Source organism: Fukomys damarensis, unplaced genomic scaffold (genome assembly GCF_012274545.1).
Source record: "Fukomys damarensis isolate Sample0158 unplaced genomic scaffold, DMR_v1.0_HiC HiC_scaffold_16, whole genome shotgun sequence".
NCBI lineage: Eukaryota > Metazoa > Chordata > Mammalia > Rodentia > Bathyergidae > Fukomys > Fukomys damarensis.
In genome coordinates, this window is record NW_022900928.1 from 22,257,934 (window position 1) to 22,271,368 (window position 13,435).

Here is a 13,435-nt window from a genome sequence, read left to right on the forward strand (position 1 = left end):
AGTAAAGATTGAGAAAGGTATAATAGGAAGAGCTAATGCTAGATGTAAAAACAATGGGATAAGAGAGGTTGTAATTTACATGGACAACAAAAATGCATTGAATGTATTTGGGGCACAGAATACCATGCATCTACGTCTACCCTGCAGCTCCCCCTATCTTTCTGTCCTCTTTTTAATGTTACTATAAAAATATAAAATATGAAAAAGTTTTGATTAAAAATATATTGACTATTATGCATTTTCTATGTGGACTAAGACAATTCTTCACTAAAAAAGAAAAAAGAGGCTAAAAAAGGTGGGCTACAGGTTGGACACAGCTGAAAGCATCACAAGAGATGAGGCTGGATAAATAAGTGAAAATTGAACTATGAAGTACTGCCTATATATAATAACTAAAACATTCGCACTTCATTCACTTACATGAAGTCAGTGCTGGAGCTACTCAGAAATGTTTTCACTGTTTATTTTCACGTTGAATTTCCCATGGAGTCTCTACTGGAGAAGCTTGAGTGACTCAAAATGTGGCAGCTAAGGCTCATGAAATCTTAAACATTCAGAACATTTACTGACACTGTGCTATTCTCCATTTCCTTTTAAGCAGGAACACGTTTATGCATTGAGCTCCTCATTAAACAGAGAATGCAAAGCAACAAGAGACAAAGAGCAATTGTCCATCATCATTGAAAATGAGCTGCCGGTGGGACACATTAAAAGCATTGACATCAGGTGAGTAAAAGTAATCACAGGCAAAAGTGGAAGAGAACTTTTCAGTCAGAGAGACTTAGCATTTAAGTAAAAACCAAGCAACAAATAAAATCAACTCACATTTCAAGAAGTATATCAATCCGTTGTTTACAAATCTCACTCACTGGGAAAACAGGGTCAAGGTCTTTGACCGACCGATGTTATAGATTTCTTCATTACTTGTGGGGTCACCATAGAAGACTTCAGCATCTCTCAGTGTTTTAGTCATGGTGGACATGAATATCACTCTGGTCAGGGAGTTCATCCTGGTGGGTTTCCCCACTGCCCCATGGCTGCAGACTCTGCTTTTCTTCCTCTTCCTTGTGGTCTACCTACTGGTGGTAGCAGAGAATCTTGTCATCATGCTCACTGTTTGGGTCACTGGCTCTCTCCATAAGCCCATGTACTATTTCCTGAGTAGCCTGTCTTTCCTAGAGGTCTGGTATGTCTCCGTCACTGTTCCCAAGATGCTGGATGGGTTCCTCCTGCAGAGACGGCACATCTCCTTCGCAAGCTGCATGACTCAGCTCTACTTCTTTATCTCCCTCGCCTGCACAGAGTGTGTTCTCCTGGCAGCCATGGCCTATGACCGCTATGTGGCCATCTGCCATCCTCTCCGATATCCAGTAATAATGACCACAGTTTATTGTGTGCAGCTGGTAGCCTTGTCTTACGTAACTGGTTTCATGATTACTGTGATTAAGGTCTATTTCATTTCACATGTCACCTTCTGTGGCTCCAATGTCATGAACCACTTTTTCTGTGACATCTCACCAATCCTCAAACTGGCATGCAAAGACTTGTCCACAGCTGAGCTAGTGGACTTTGCTCTGGCAATTGTCATTCTTATCTTCCCTCTTACTACAACCGTCCTCTCTTATATCTACATTGTTTCCACTGTTCTACATATACCCTCTGCCCAGGGAAGGAACAAAGCTTTCTCCACCTGCGCATCTCACCTGACAGTTGTTGTCATTTATTACACAGCCATGATTTTCATGTATGCCAGGCCCAGAGCTATTGCTTCATTTAATTCCAACAAACTCATTTCAGCTGTGTATGCAGTGCTCACACCCATGCTAAATCCTTTCATCTACTGCCTAAGGAACCAGGAAGTCAAGAATGCTATCAAGAAGACATTGGGGGGTGGCCAGTGCCTCCTGCTCAGCTGACTCCTGCTACCCTGAGATGAAGACTGTGTTCGATGCAGGAAGTCATAGTCCTCTTTAATAGTAACACTGCCCTACAGACCAAGATTTCTAAAGAAATCAAAGTGTAGGAAAGCATAAAATTTTTAATGGAAAAGCAGGATAGTTTTTATGTATTGCTTTAATGATCAGCTATAGATAATTAACTGTGGGAAGCCAGCCATGGCCCACTGGCTTTTTGAAAGACAACATTTGTTCCTTTTTAAGGACTGCTCGTGTTAAACTTGTTTTGACCCTGCACGGGAGAAACTCGGACAGCCAAAGATCTGTAGGAGTCAGGTGCTTCCTGTTAAAGATCTGATGTTATCTATAGGAGTCAGGTGTTGTAACTCCATTTTGTTAAGTTCCTCCACCTATTGTGGGAATCATGATTACTAGTTGCAAGTGTTGTTAATTTGTTTTTCTTGAGCCTGCTTTCTCTTGCCCGTGTGAACCCTCGTTCCCGTGGAGCGGGTGTTGAAGTTACTATGGTAATCCTAGCCCATAATAGTTCGGCCTTTTTCTTTAAAAGGCCAGTGCTTGCCGGCAATAAACGTCGCCTATGATCAGACTCTTGTCTTGGCGTCCTTTCTTTCTCTCTGCCTCATCTCCACCCCGCTGCTCTTTCAGGTTTGAGGCACTGCGGGACAGTGCTCTGCGTCGCCGGCTCACGACAATTAACTATTTAAAATGATGTATCAATTTAAAATATTCAATTTTAATTTATATTTATTACAATATATATGCTTAACATGTGATTGATATATGCAAAGTATCAAAATAGAGCTCTTGTTTCATTTATTTACATGTTCCCACCAACTGAAAGTTCCAGATTCTTTAGTTTGCCTTTCAAGTTTCTTCACAGATGGTCTCCATTATTTCTTTTTCTTTAATGTCGTATCTTGGCACCTGGTGAACCTATACAGATGAATTTTGGGCTATGATGAATTTCTTTCTGAAGTTTGAATTTACAATCCAAATTTTTATTATACTAATATTTCGCAATGAACCGAGTGAAGTTCACAAAGAACTTTGGAAATTTTCAAAAGAAGTACAATGGATGATAGATTAAAAAATGTTCATCATCTTTGGCCATTAGAGAATGCAAATCAAACCAACACTGAGATTCCATCTTATTCCAGAAAGAATGACTGCAGAGGACTGTAATATTGATTACACCCAAAGCAGGCTGTGAAGAGTTAACCCCACAATTGGCTTGTTTTGAGAAGTGAGTCTGGCTGAAGCCTATGAACCAAGGTCAGAGTACCTCTCACCCAAATTCCATTCCCACAACTAAAACCTTCAGACTAGAAGGGCAATATTCCAATTACAACCATATACTTTGACTATTCTGTTCCTAATTTGAGAATGCTTTGTGTTATCTTTCTGAGCCTTGTTTATGTTAATTTCCATAGAAACCACATCTGGCCTTTACCCCAACTGGTTGACAATAAAAGTCAGTGCCTGGAACTGACCAGCACCTTTGTTGGTTGCCCCGACATTGGTCATCCTGGCACCCTGCTTTCTCAGTCTTAGCTCTGCCTCTTGGTATATTTATTACTCAGGCTTGCATCACACACTGGACAGGTGGGTACTGGAACCTGATTACAGGGGTCTCCGGCAATGACATACTCTTAAGTGAAAGTAATAGGACGCACATGTGTAAATACCATATAGTTTCTCTGGTGTAAATAAGCTAAAAGTAAATGTTTGTAGATGGGGAGGGGAGGAGGGGGTGAAGGGAGGGCAGGGGTAAGGGGAAAAAATGAGAATCAAGACTTGTCATGTAGGGGTACAAGATCCCAACAATGAATGTAACTGTACTGTATCCCTAAAATGTACCAATAAACTCAATTAAAGCTGAAAAAAATAAACAAAGTGTAAATAAGGGTCAAAATGTATAATTGATATTTTGTATTACAAAGAAAAGGTCTAAAGGTATTGGGTAAATGGGAGGGGTAGGGGAAAGGTAAAAAGGGAAGAGAAAAGGAAACAAAGTCTTTGTAAATAGGGAAGGGTGGATGGGGGAGGGTGTGGGAAGCCAGCCATGGCCCATTGGCTTTTTGAAGGGTGACATTTGTTCCTCTTTAAGGACTGCACATGTTAAACTTGTTTCTGACCCTGCACGAGAGAAACTCGGATAGCCAAAGATCTGTAGGAGTCAGGTACTTCCTGTTAAAGATCTGACGTTAGCTGTAGGAGTCAGGTGTTTCCTGTTGATGTGCCTTTAAAAGGCTGATGCTTGTTTGCAATAAACGTCGCCTTGATCAGACTCTTGTCTTGGCGTCCTTCCTTTCTCTCTGCCCCATCTCCACCCCGCTGCTCTTTCAGGTTTGAGGCACTGCGGGACAGTGCTCTGCGTCGCCGGCTTGCGACAGGAAGGGAAGCTAGGGGAATGGGGAAAAAATAAAAACCAAGACCTGTCATGTAAAGGTACAACATCCCAATGATGAATGTAACTGTGCTGTATACCTAAAATGGACCAATATAAAAAAGCAACAAATGCTGAAGAGGTTGTAGGGAAAAGGAACTCTTTTGTATTGTTGATGGTAACATATACTAATACAACCACTGTGGGAATTAGTATGGAGATTCCTTAAAAAGCTAAAAATAAAAATCCTATTGGACTCAGCTATACTTTTGTGATTTTTGTGTTCCATATGTTCATTCCATGAAGATGAGTGATCCAGCCTTCCCGGAATCAGTGCTAACTCACCATGTGCATTTAGACAAAGAAGATGAAAGCAGTAGGAAGAGGGAAGGCTGGGTTCACTCCCCTCCACCAAATTCCAGTTAATCACCTGTAGACCCCCAGATCCTCAAGGACTGGACAAAGCATCTCTAGGATTCCTCATTTTCAGGCCCTTGCCTCAGTTCCTCTCAGTTGCCTTTGGCTACTCAGTGAGGCATAGACACATCTCCCGGACCTTAGTCCCTGCAAAACTTGTAGCAGTAAATTCTAGGTTTTATGGTTGCTTCAGGCATAATTAATAGCAGAAATCCAGAGCTTCTGAGGCTGTGAATAACTAGACAGACAGAAGGGACTGTGGCTTTGCCCTGTTCTTAACACTCCCCGAGTGTTTTGTTTTGTTTTGTTTTGTTTTGTTTTTTACCAGAACCACAGCAAGCCTTTATTATGGGGAGGATCTGCCAGGCTGTCTCTGAACAAACGAGAGAAAGTAACACGGCTGGGACAGGGAGCCCTTCTGATAGGACTGGGTTGGGGATTATAGGAGCTGGGGTGGAAATGAGTGATGTAGTGGCTGGGGATTGGAGGAGCTGTGACATTACTGGGAGGGACTTGTACCATCACTAGTTATGGCCATCTAAAGGTGAGGGAAATCTAACATTCCAGGCTTTTGTTTTACAGTTATTGGGCAAAGGTCTCTTCTGGAGCTGCTTCAAGCTGACAAAGGGGTGAAGGTTGGGGCTAAACCTGGATCTGGTGGGGGCTACAGTAGGTGGGGGCTTCTCTCTGCCGCAGCAGACAATACCCCACCAGGATGAGCTCTGTGACTGTCTGTTTGGTAAATGTCCTCATGGTTTCCTGTAAGAAATTTTTGAAAACAGAAAAATAGACAGGGCCCTATCATGATTAAAAGACATATACAAGCCAGTGGGCCCAACAAGAGAAGTAGCCAAGGCATAATTTGGTGAAGCCAGGAAGAGCTTTGGTCTATTCCCTGAGAATTCCACAGTCTTTGGCTCTTCAATATGCTGCTTTAACCTTTGCTTTAACAATCCCTGACTGGTTAACAAAATAATGGCATCCTTCACCTAGCACCTGGCATGTTTCCCCTTGGGCCGCTGTCAGCCTGTCAAGGGCCCTCCTATTTTGTAACATGACTGCTGCTAGAGAATTTATTTGATCTTGTACTATATTTAAGGACTGGCTTATTTTATCCATGTCTTCTGAAGTCTCTATGGACAGGGCCTGATAGAAATGTGTGGATGTAGACATGCCTGCTATCTCTGTTACCATCCCAGTGAGGACCCCCGCTCCCACTAAGAAGGGGACTAGAAGGGAAGCTGCCCTTTTCCTGATTGTGTTCTGTGGGAGAACTTGTTTGGACATCTGGGCTTCTGTATAAATGGTCAAGGGAGGGCTAAGGAAGGTTATGTAACAGAAAACGTCAGGCTGATTGAGGCATCGGAAAGCCTCTTGATTACATATGAAGTACAGGCCGTTGGACAGGCAGATCGGACGCTCTTCTGAGATGGAGGGAGCAAGCAAGACAAGTGATGTGGTCATTTTGCCCCATGCTTGTCACGTTACTGGTTTGTGTAGGGAGTGCGAGGCCCACAGTGAAGGGCCCCAGAACTGTGGACAAATTACCAATATTTGAGACAGACAGGATAAAGTCTAGGGGGATGGGAATTGGGGACATATACATCCAACAGTCTGAGATATTGACAGGCAGATAGTGGAGAGTGGTATTTAATAGGTGTAGTAGCCCTTTTTGAGACTGCTCTCTGGTTTACCACTTGGAGATCTATCCCTTTATAGGGAGGTGGAGTGGGCCTCAAAAGTCTCTCTATCGCTAGTGCCTGTTCACTGACTGCCTCTTTTGGTTATTTTTTTCTGCTGGGTGTTTAAGACCAAGTTAAACTGAGACCTGTGTTAATCAATATGAACATCTTCCTATCTGTAAAGGTCAGTAAAGTCACTTTAGGCGTTATTTTGAAACCATGCACAGAGCCCCTCAGCTCCTGTCATTGTTAGCCATTAGGATGGGTCATGGACCTTGCTTGACCAAGTTACTTTTAGTGAAAGTGTAGGAGATTTTTTCTCATGGTGACCCTCCTTTAGCACACATTGCATTTATCCTCTGGTGCCCAGCAATCTCCCTGCTCAGGAGGTTGGGTGACTTGCCAAAGATGTAAGGTTACCAAAGATGAAAAGATTCCTTCATACTTTGGATCTTCCAAGACCTTGGAGGGCCAAGGTCAAAATATTGGTGGTCTTCTTAGCCCACTTGCCTTTTAATGTTGGTCTCTGCCCTTTGGTGGTTGAACACCCAGAAGAGATCAGTGACATCAATAGTACAGTAGGACCAGTGAGCTTAACTATCATAACTTAATCCATTTAGCAAGCACCCTGGCATCTAAAATATAGTTAGAGAACCGTTACTTTTATCAATTATCATTGTTTTAGTAGTTGATTTCCTGTAGAATATTAAGAGAAAATCAGGAGCCACACATAATAATAATAATATTTTTAGCGTGATAATCATGATGTCATTATCTTTGGAACAAACTTAGATATATATGTATCATAGTATAAAATAGTCATTGTTAAATGTATTTATTCCCCTCTAAAAACACATACAAACAAAAAACTGGAAACTCTTACTTAAGTTATTTCCTTTTGATAGGATGCCACCTAAGGAAAGTGTATGGGCCTACAAATGTACCTGTAATCATGAGTAGGTGGAACAGAAGAGAAGGGCGAATACCTGGATCAAAGGTTATTGTCATGAACAGTGTATTGGAAGATCTGTATAGTCAGAAAACATTAACATATTTTTGTACACCAGAAAAGTAATAATCAGGAGTGTTGTTTCATTACATAATTTACTAACTTTGTGTAATGATTGATATGTAAGGATTTACCACTGTCAATTTTGTTAATTGTTTTCTAGAAGCTTTCTTCCTTTGAGAACTAATCATTTTTTGGTAGTGTTGTGTGATTTCTTTGGGTTTTTTTTAGTGTTTCCTATGTAGGTTTTTGCTTTATGGCACATATCATCTAATTACATGGTATGCTTCTCATTTTATTATAATATCATAAATTCCCAGAGACCTTCATATTTTTATTCCAGAAATTATGTGGCATAGTATCACATACAGTGAGAAAACAATGAAGCAGTACAAATAGTAAATATATTTTATGTAAAGAATATATAAAGGAAATTCTATGTTACCTATAACTCACATAGACTTCTTATTCTCATTTCTGAGTAATTTCATGTTTTAACACTTGCATATACAAGTACATAAGTGAAAGGACCACACTGCACCTACAGTTATAAAAATAATCTTGTTTCTATATTAAACACAAATTTGAAGATAGATGAAATTCAACTTCTCAGTTCTCCTGGACATAGTGTTGGCAATACACACTAAGCTTCCCTAGAGTTAGCACAGACTTAGTATAAGCCGGTCCCTGGAGACAAGACGTGGAAAAAAGGCAGGCAAGTAGTGAATATATTACCCTGTCCCTGCTCCTCTCTTTTTGCCTTTGAGCTGCATTACCCATCATGCAGACTATGAAGATTATACATGGTCCTCTGGGGTTCATAAGAATCTGCACACCATTGCTTTCCCATGACCAGTGTACAGATCTGAAGAATTTTCCATTCTCAGAGTGAGGACAGTTGGATCATGGTGAACAAATGGCAATACCAAGAAAGACTGTGTGATTCCTGGAGATAGCTCCAAAGAAAATGAAGGTGGACTTGGCCAAATGGCTAAAGGTACCATTCTTGAATAGCAGAAAGAGTATTTTGGGGGAAGTTTATGAGAAATTAAGATTCATATTTTTGCTCTACTGGGGAAATTTGAGCAGAGTCTAATTTTCTGGTTATTAGACGAGGGCACAAAAGACACATTTCATGCTCTAGGAGATGCCAGTAGATGTTAGTATTATCCCTTTAGAACAAGCACATGCAGAACTGTACAAAAGTATTCCTAGAATACAATGAAGAAATACCATTTAGCACAATCCTGCCAACAACACAGCAAGCCCAGAGCTTAGAGTTTTGCTTTTACAAGAGGAACAATAGAATGAGACAATTCTGCATCTCTCCATGTTTCAAACTAGAGCACACTGGAGGTATATTTGTTGCAAAAACTTGAGGAAAATATTAGAGGAAATAAGGTTGTGATTAAGCAGTAAACATTTCACTAAAAAGTAAATTTGGAAGAATACATGAGTAATATGTATCTCAAAAGATATTCACAGATTTTATAATATGGTTTGCTAACAAATTCGGGTCATTTTATTCCGAAGAATATAACAGGAAAAGTGAGTAAAGGAGAGAAAATGAATGACTCTATGTGTTTATGAGCACATGTGAGTAAGCATGTGTGAGTAAACACAACTGAATAAACAAGCATGTTTCTAGTGTTATATGATAGCAGCCAATGCTCATAGACAGTAATTATTAAGTCCTATATTTACTTTCACACATCATCACATTCTATGCTTACAACACAATGCACTGAGGTAGGTGTTGTAAATGTTTCCCACTTTATAGCAGAGGTTATGGAAGTATATACAGTATTTTGCAGCTGCTACTGATAGAATCCAGACCTAGCCCTGATTCTAGTGCCAGTGCTCTTCAATTCTATGCAGAGATAAATGCATAGTAAATTGTTTGCCTGATGATAGAATTGTGGAATACTGGAATGGCCCAATGAGTAAGAACCCCTATATTGATGCTGTTCCCTACTAGGACTAGATCATGATTAAAACTAACTCTTCTCTAATAGTACAGAAGTTCCTTTCTCCATGAAAAGCATTTGACTGAACAACGAGGCATGGAGCCACTTACTAGTAAACTTCTTCAGAAATGAAATTATAGATTGGAGGCAGGGAACAAGAGATAATCTTCTGCTACCAGCAAGAGTGCTGAGCTATGACAATGTACTGCTATGAAAAGACAACAGGGTGCCAATAAAGTATATCTCAGCACTTCACCCTTGTAGCCCTTGCCATGAGTTAGGGCCAGATGATCTCTAGTCCAGGAGGGTTTCACACTAACATCTAAATGGTCTATCATGTTCTTTGTGCAAACTATCTTGTGGACAAGGGTTTAGCAAAGTAAACAATGATCTAAAGGCAGAACTTGATCACGGGCTTTAAGAATAATTGAAATGTTTAATGAAATTAATTTGTAAGGTAGGCTCTCTGTCTCTGTCAAACACACACACACACACACACACACACACACACACACACACTGCTGTCCATCATTAAAAGATCCACCAGCCTTTTTATTGCACACACTTACCCTCTTGTATCTCTTCAATTCTGTCATTTCATGGGTGGTTCTATCATTTAGATCTTGTGAATACATTTATTGTGAAAGTATCCTGGGAGGGCAAGTTCTGAATGTATCAAAGATATACAATCTAATTGACATGTTGCTCCTGTCCATAGAGATCTAGAAATCTCTCTTCTCTGCCTATAATCTATTTCCTATGAATTTCAAAACTGCAAAGGTTCCATTAATTCACTTGTTAATTCAAGTGATATCAATATCCATAGGTTTGCCTGTCATTGTTCAGGCCATTTAGTTCATAGTCATAAAGGACAAGGCTTTGCATTTTTATTTTTATTTTTATTTTTGTAAGAGCCTGACTGAACCAGAGCGACTCCATGTTGACCAGCGAATGACCTAGAGACTGTCGCTCCCCCCATCCCTTATAGGATAACTAATGATTAATTGTGAATTGTTAGGTAATTGTTTTGAAGTAGCTGGAAGGCTGGATGGAGACTATAGTGAACACAGAGACTCAACATGGATTGTGTCACTCTTTGCATGCCTGTAGTCTGAATGTTCTGAACATTATAATCTAAGTTGTAAATGGAACAGTGGATGAGCAATCTGCTAATCATTAGTACATGACGGTCAAGTATGTGCCTGATAACCACTAGGTCAGAATGACTGCTTCTTTGCCTTTGTCCTCTTCCCGTAAGTTTTATATGTAAACCCCCCTTCAGCCCTATATAAAGTGGCCTCTGTTTCTGAGCTAGCCGCCTCTCTGAGCCACTTGGCTTGGGGAGTGCCGTCTGGCCAGACTAATAAAGGTCTATTAGCCAACTTGCCTGGTGTGTTCCTTCCTGGGTGACTCTCGCTATCGGACAAGCTCCTGGAGCCTCGCTGAGCTACTGAGCCCAGCATCGTGAAGGCCGCTTGGCTGTTCACGCTCCAGGAGTAAAGGTGAGACACAAGTCTTACATTTTGTCCTCAAAATATTTTTATTAGTACATGTGGGTAGTATGTAGTATTTACATTCCTTATGGGAAGTTTGGAACATGTACATAGCACATTTAATTCCTTTTTTCGTACCTTTTACCTTCCCTCAGTTTTGTGTTTTTGAAGATGGCACTGCAATAGAAAAAAGTCTCCATTCAGGAGGGGAATGTTCAGTGGAAAGCAAATTTTGGTGAGGCCTGCTTTTGTAGATCTTTTAAGTGGAATTTTCCAAGAGTTATTTTCATGTAAAATACTTTCCAGACCCTAAAGAAATTGTGCTCATGTAAAGGGCTACAGATAGAAAATCTGAAATATTAATCTCTTGGAACTTTTCTTAACAGTGCTCTCCCCTTGTTTTATTTCAGGTAGAAATAAAATGTTTAGTAAATTCCTAATGAGATTCAGAAATGGAGTCATTATGGAAGAGAAAAAATGTATTTGTTTTCACTGACAAAGGAGCTAGGAATAACAAAAATGTCAACATTTGAATCACTGTCAATAGGTGATTTTCTGAGCTGAGGTGGAGGTGATTTTCAGTTTAGGGAGGCTTGTTTAAAAAAAACTTTAGTGGAAATGTTTGCATTACATTGAAGAAGAGTTCCTACAACAAAAATTATTTTATGAGTCTTATGCATAGGAAGACTGAATTACAATGTATTTTGATTTTTTGTTTGATACCATAGGCATCTTCATTACTTGTGATGTTACCATAGAAGATCTCAATGTCTCAGTGCTTATAGTAATTTTGGAGATGAACATCACTATGGTCAGGGAGTTCATCCTGGTGGGTTTCCCCACTGCCCCATGGCTGCAGACCCTGCTCTTCTTCCTCTTCCTTGTGGTCTACCTACTGGTGGTAGCAGAGAATCTTGTCATCATGCTCACTGTTTGGGTCACTGGCTCCCTCCATAAGCCCATGTACTATTTCCTGAGTAGCCTGTCTTTCCTGGAGGTCTGGTATGTCTCCGTCACTGTTCCCAAGATGCTGGATGGGTTCCTCCTGCAGAGACGGCACATCTCCTTCGCAGGTTGCATGACTCAGCTCTACTTCTTTGTCTCCCTTGCCTGCACAGAGTGTGTTCTCCTGGCAGCCATGGCCTATGACCGCTATGTGGCCATCTGCCATCCTCTTCAATATCCAGTAATAATGACCACGGTTTATTGTGTGCAGCTGGTGGCCTTCTCCTATATGAGTGGCTTCATGGTCTCAGTCATCAAAGTCTATTTCATTTCACATGTCACCTTCTGTGGCTCCAATGCCATGAACCACTTTTTCTGTGACATCTCACCAATCCTCAAACTAGCATGCAAAGGCATGTCCACAGCTGAGCTAGTGGACTTTGCTCTGGCAATTGTCATTCTTGTTTTCCCTCTTATCACCACTGTCCTCTCCTATATCTACATTGTTTCCACTGTTCTACATATACCCTCTGCCCAGGGAAGGAACAAAGCTTTCTCCACCTGCGCATCTCACCTGACAGTTGTTGTCATTTATTACACAGCCATGATTTTCATGTATGCCAGGCCCAGAGCTATTGCTTCATTTAATTCCAACAAACTCATTTCAGCTGTGTATGCAGTGCTCACACCCATGCTAAATCCTTTCATCTACTGCCTAAGGAACCAGGAAGTCAAGAATGCTATCAAGAAGACATTGGGGGGTGGCCAGTGCCTCCTGCTCAGCTGACTCCTGCTACCCTGAGATGAAGACTGTGTTCGATGCAGGAAGTCATTTCTATGACATTTATCATTGTCCTGTTTAATATTAACAGGACCACAATATTGGTATGTATGTATCTCACTACATGTGAAAATTTAAAAAGTATAAAAAGTACATAGTATTTGTTACTTTAACAGTAAACGCTGTATATATCTATGAGTACCATGAAATGATACAATAGTAATAAATATTTAACGAGTGCAAGCTTTTGAGATGTTGTCTTTAGCACTTACTCATTCATGAAGCATTCTTTTCTCATAATACTTAATGATTTAGTTATGCTAAGATTCTTGATATCACAAATCAGGAAATTGAAGTACATACAGGTTAAGTAAATTGTCCAAGATTTCAGCCTAATTAATATCAAAGCCCTTATTTGAGCCCAGAAGTCTGGCTCTAAACTCTGCCATATTATTTTCATTTAGTAGGTTTATTTCTGAGAATGTAGATTTGAAGTTATGTTACCTAAGAAACATTGACATCTGGAAAGGAGAAGCAATCTAGCTGTTAAGATATGTGCAGATGTGATGATAACTGATGATAGTATGCTAGAGATAGCAGAAATTGTAGTGGCACTGGGTTACTAATGATGGAATACTGTTGATATTAATAAGAATATTTATTTTTTTTTGCAATCCTCTTTCAATCTCTGCTTATTTCTGAAACTACACAGCTCATTTATTGTTTTCATTTTTTTTCAGTATTGGCGATCAAACTCAGGACCTTATACTTGTGAAGCAGGCACAGCACCACTGAGCTAAATTCCCAGCCCTTACAGCCCATTTCTTTTTTTTTTTTTT

At 40.3% G+C, this 13,435-nt stretch overlaps 2 protein-coding genes across 2 annotated transcripts; both read left to right on the forward strand.

Moving 5' to 3' along the window:
• Positions 1–971: 971 nt before the first annotated feature.
• LOC104856528 (olfactory receptor 6) lies at positions 972–1,916 on the forward strand. Its single transcript, XM_010615980.1, has one exon. The coding sequence runs from the start codon at positions 972–974 to the stop codon at positions 1,914–1,916; it is 945 nt and encodes a 314-aa protein (XP_010614282.1).
• A 9,651-nt stretch (positions 1,917–11,567) lies between these two features.
• Positions 11,568–12,602, forward strand: LOC104856527 (olfactory receptor 6). The gene has a single exon (XM_010615978.2). The coding sequence runs from the start codon at positions 11,568–11,570 to the stop codon at positions 12,600–12,602; it is 1,035 nt and encodes a 344-aa protein (XP_010614280.2).
• The last annotated feature ends 833 nt before the right edge of the window (positions 12,603–13,435 follow it).

What these genes read in the sequence shown, in the direction of transcription:
- LOC104856527 (XM_010615978.2), top strand. Translation starts at nt 11,568, where the DNA reads ATGTATTTTGATTTTTTGTTTGATACCATAGGCATCTTCATTACTTGT.
- LOC104856528 (XM_010615980.1), top strand. Translation starts at nt 972, where the DNA reads ATGGTGGACATGAATATCACTCTGGTCAGGGAGTTCATCCTGGTGGGT.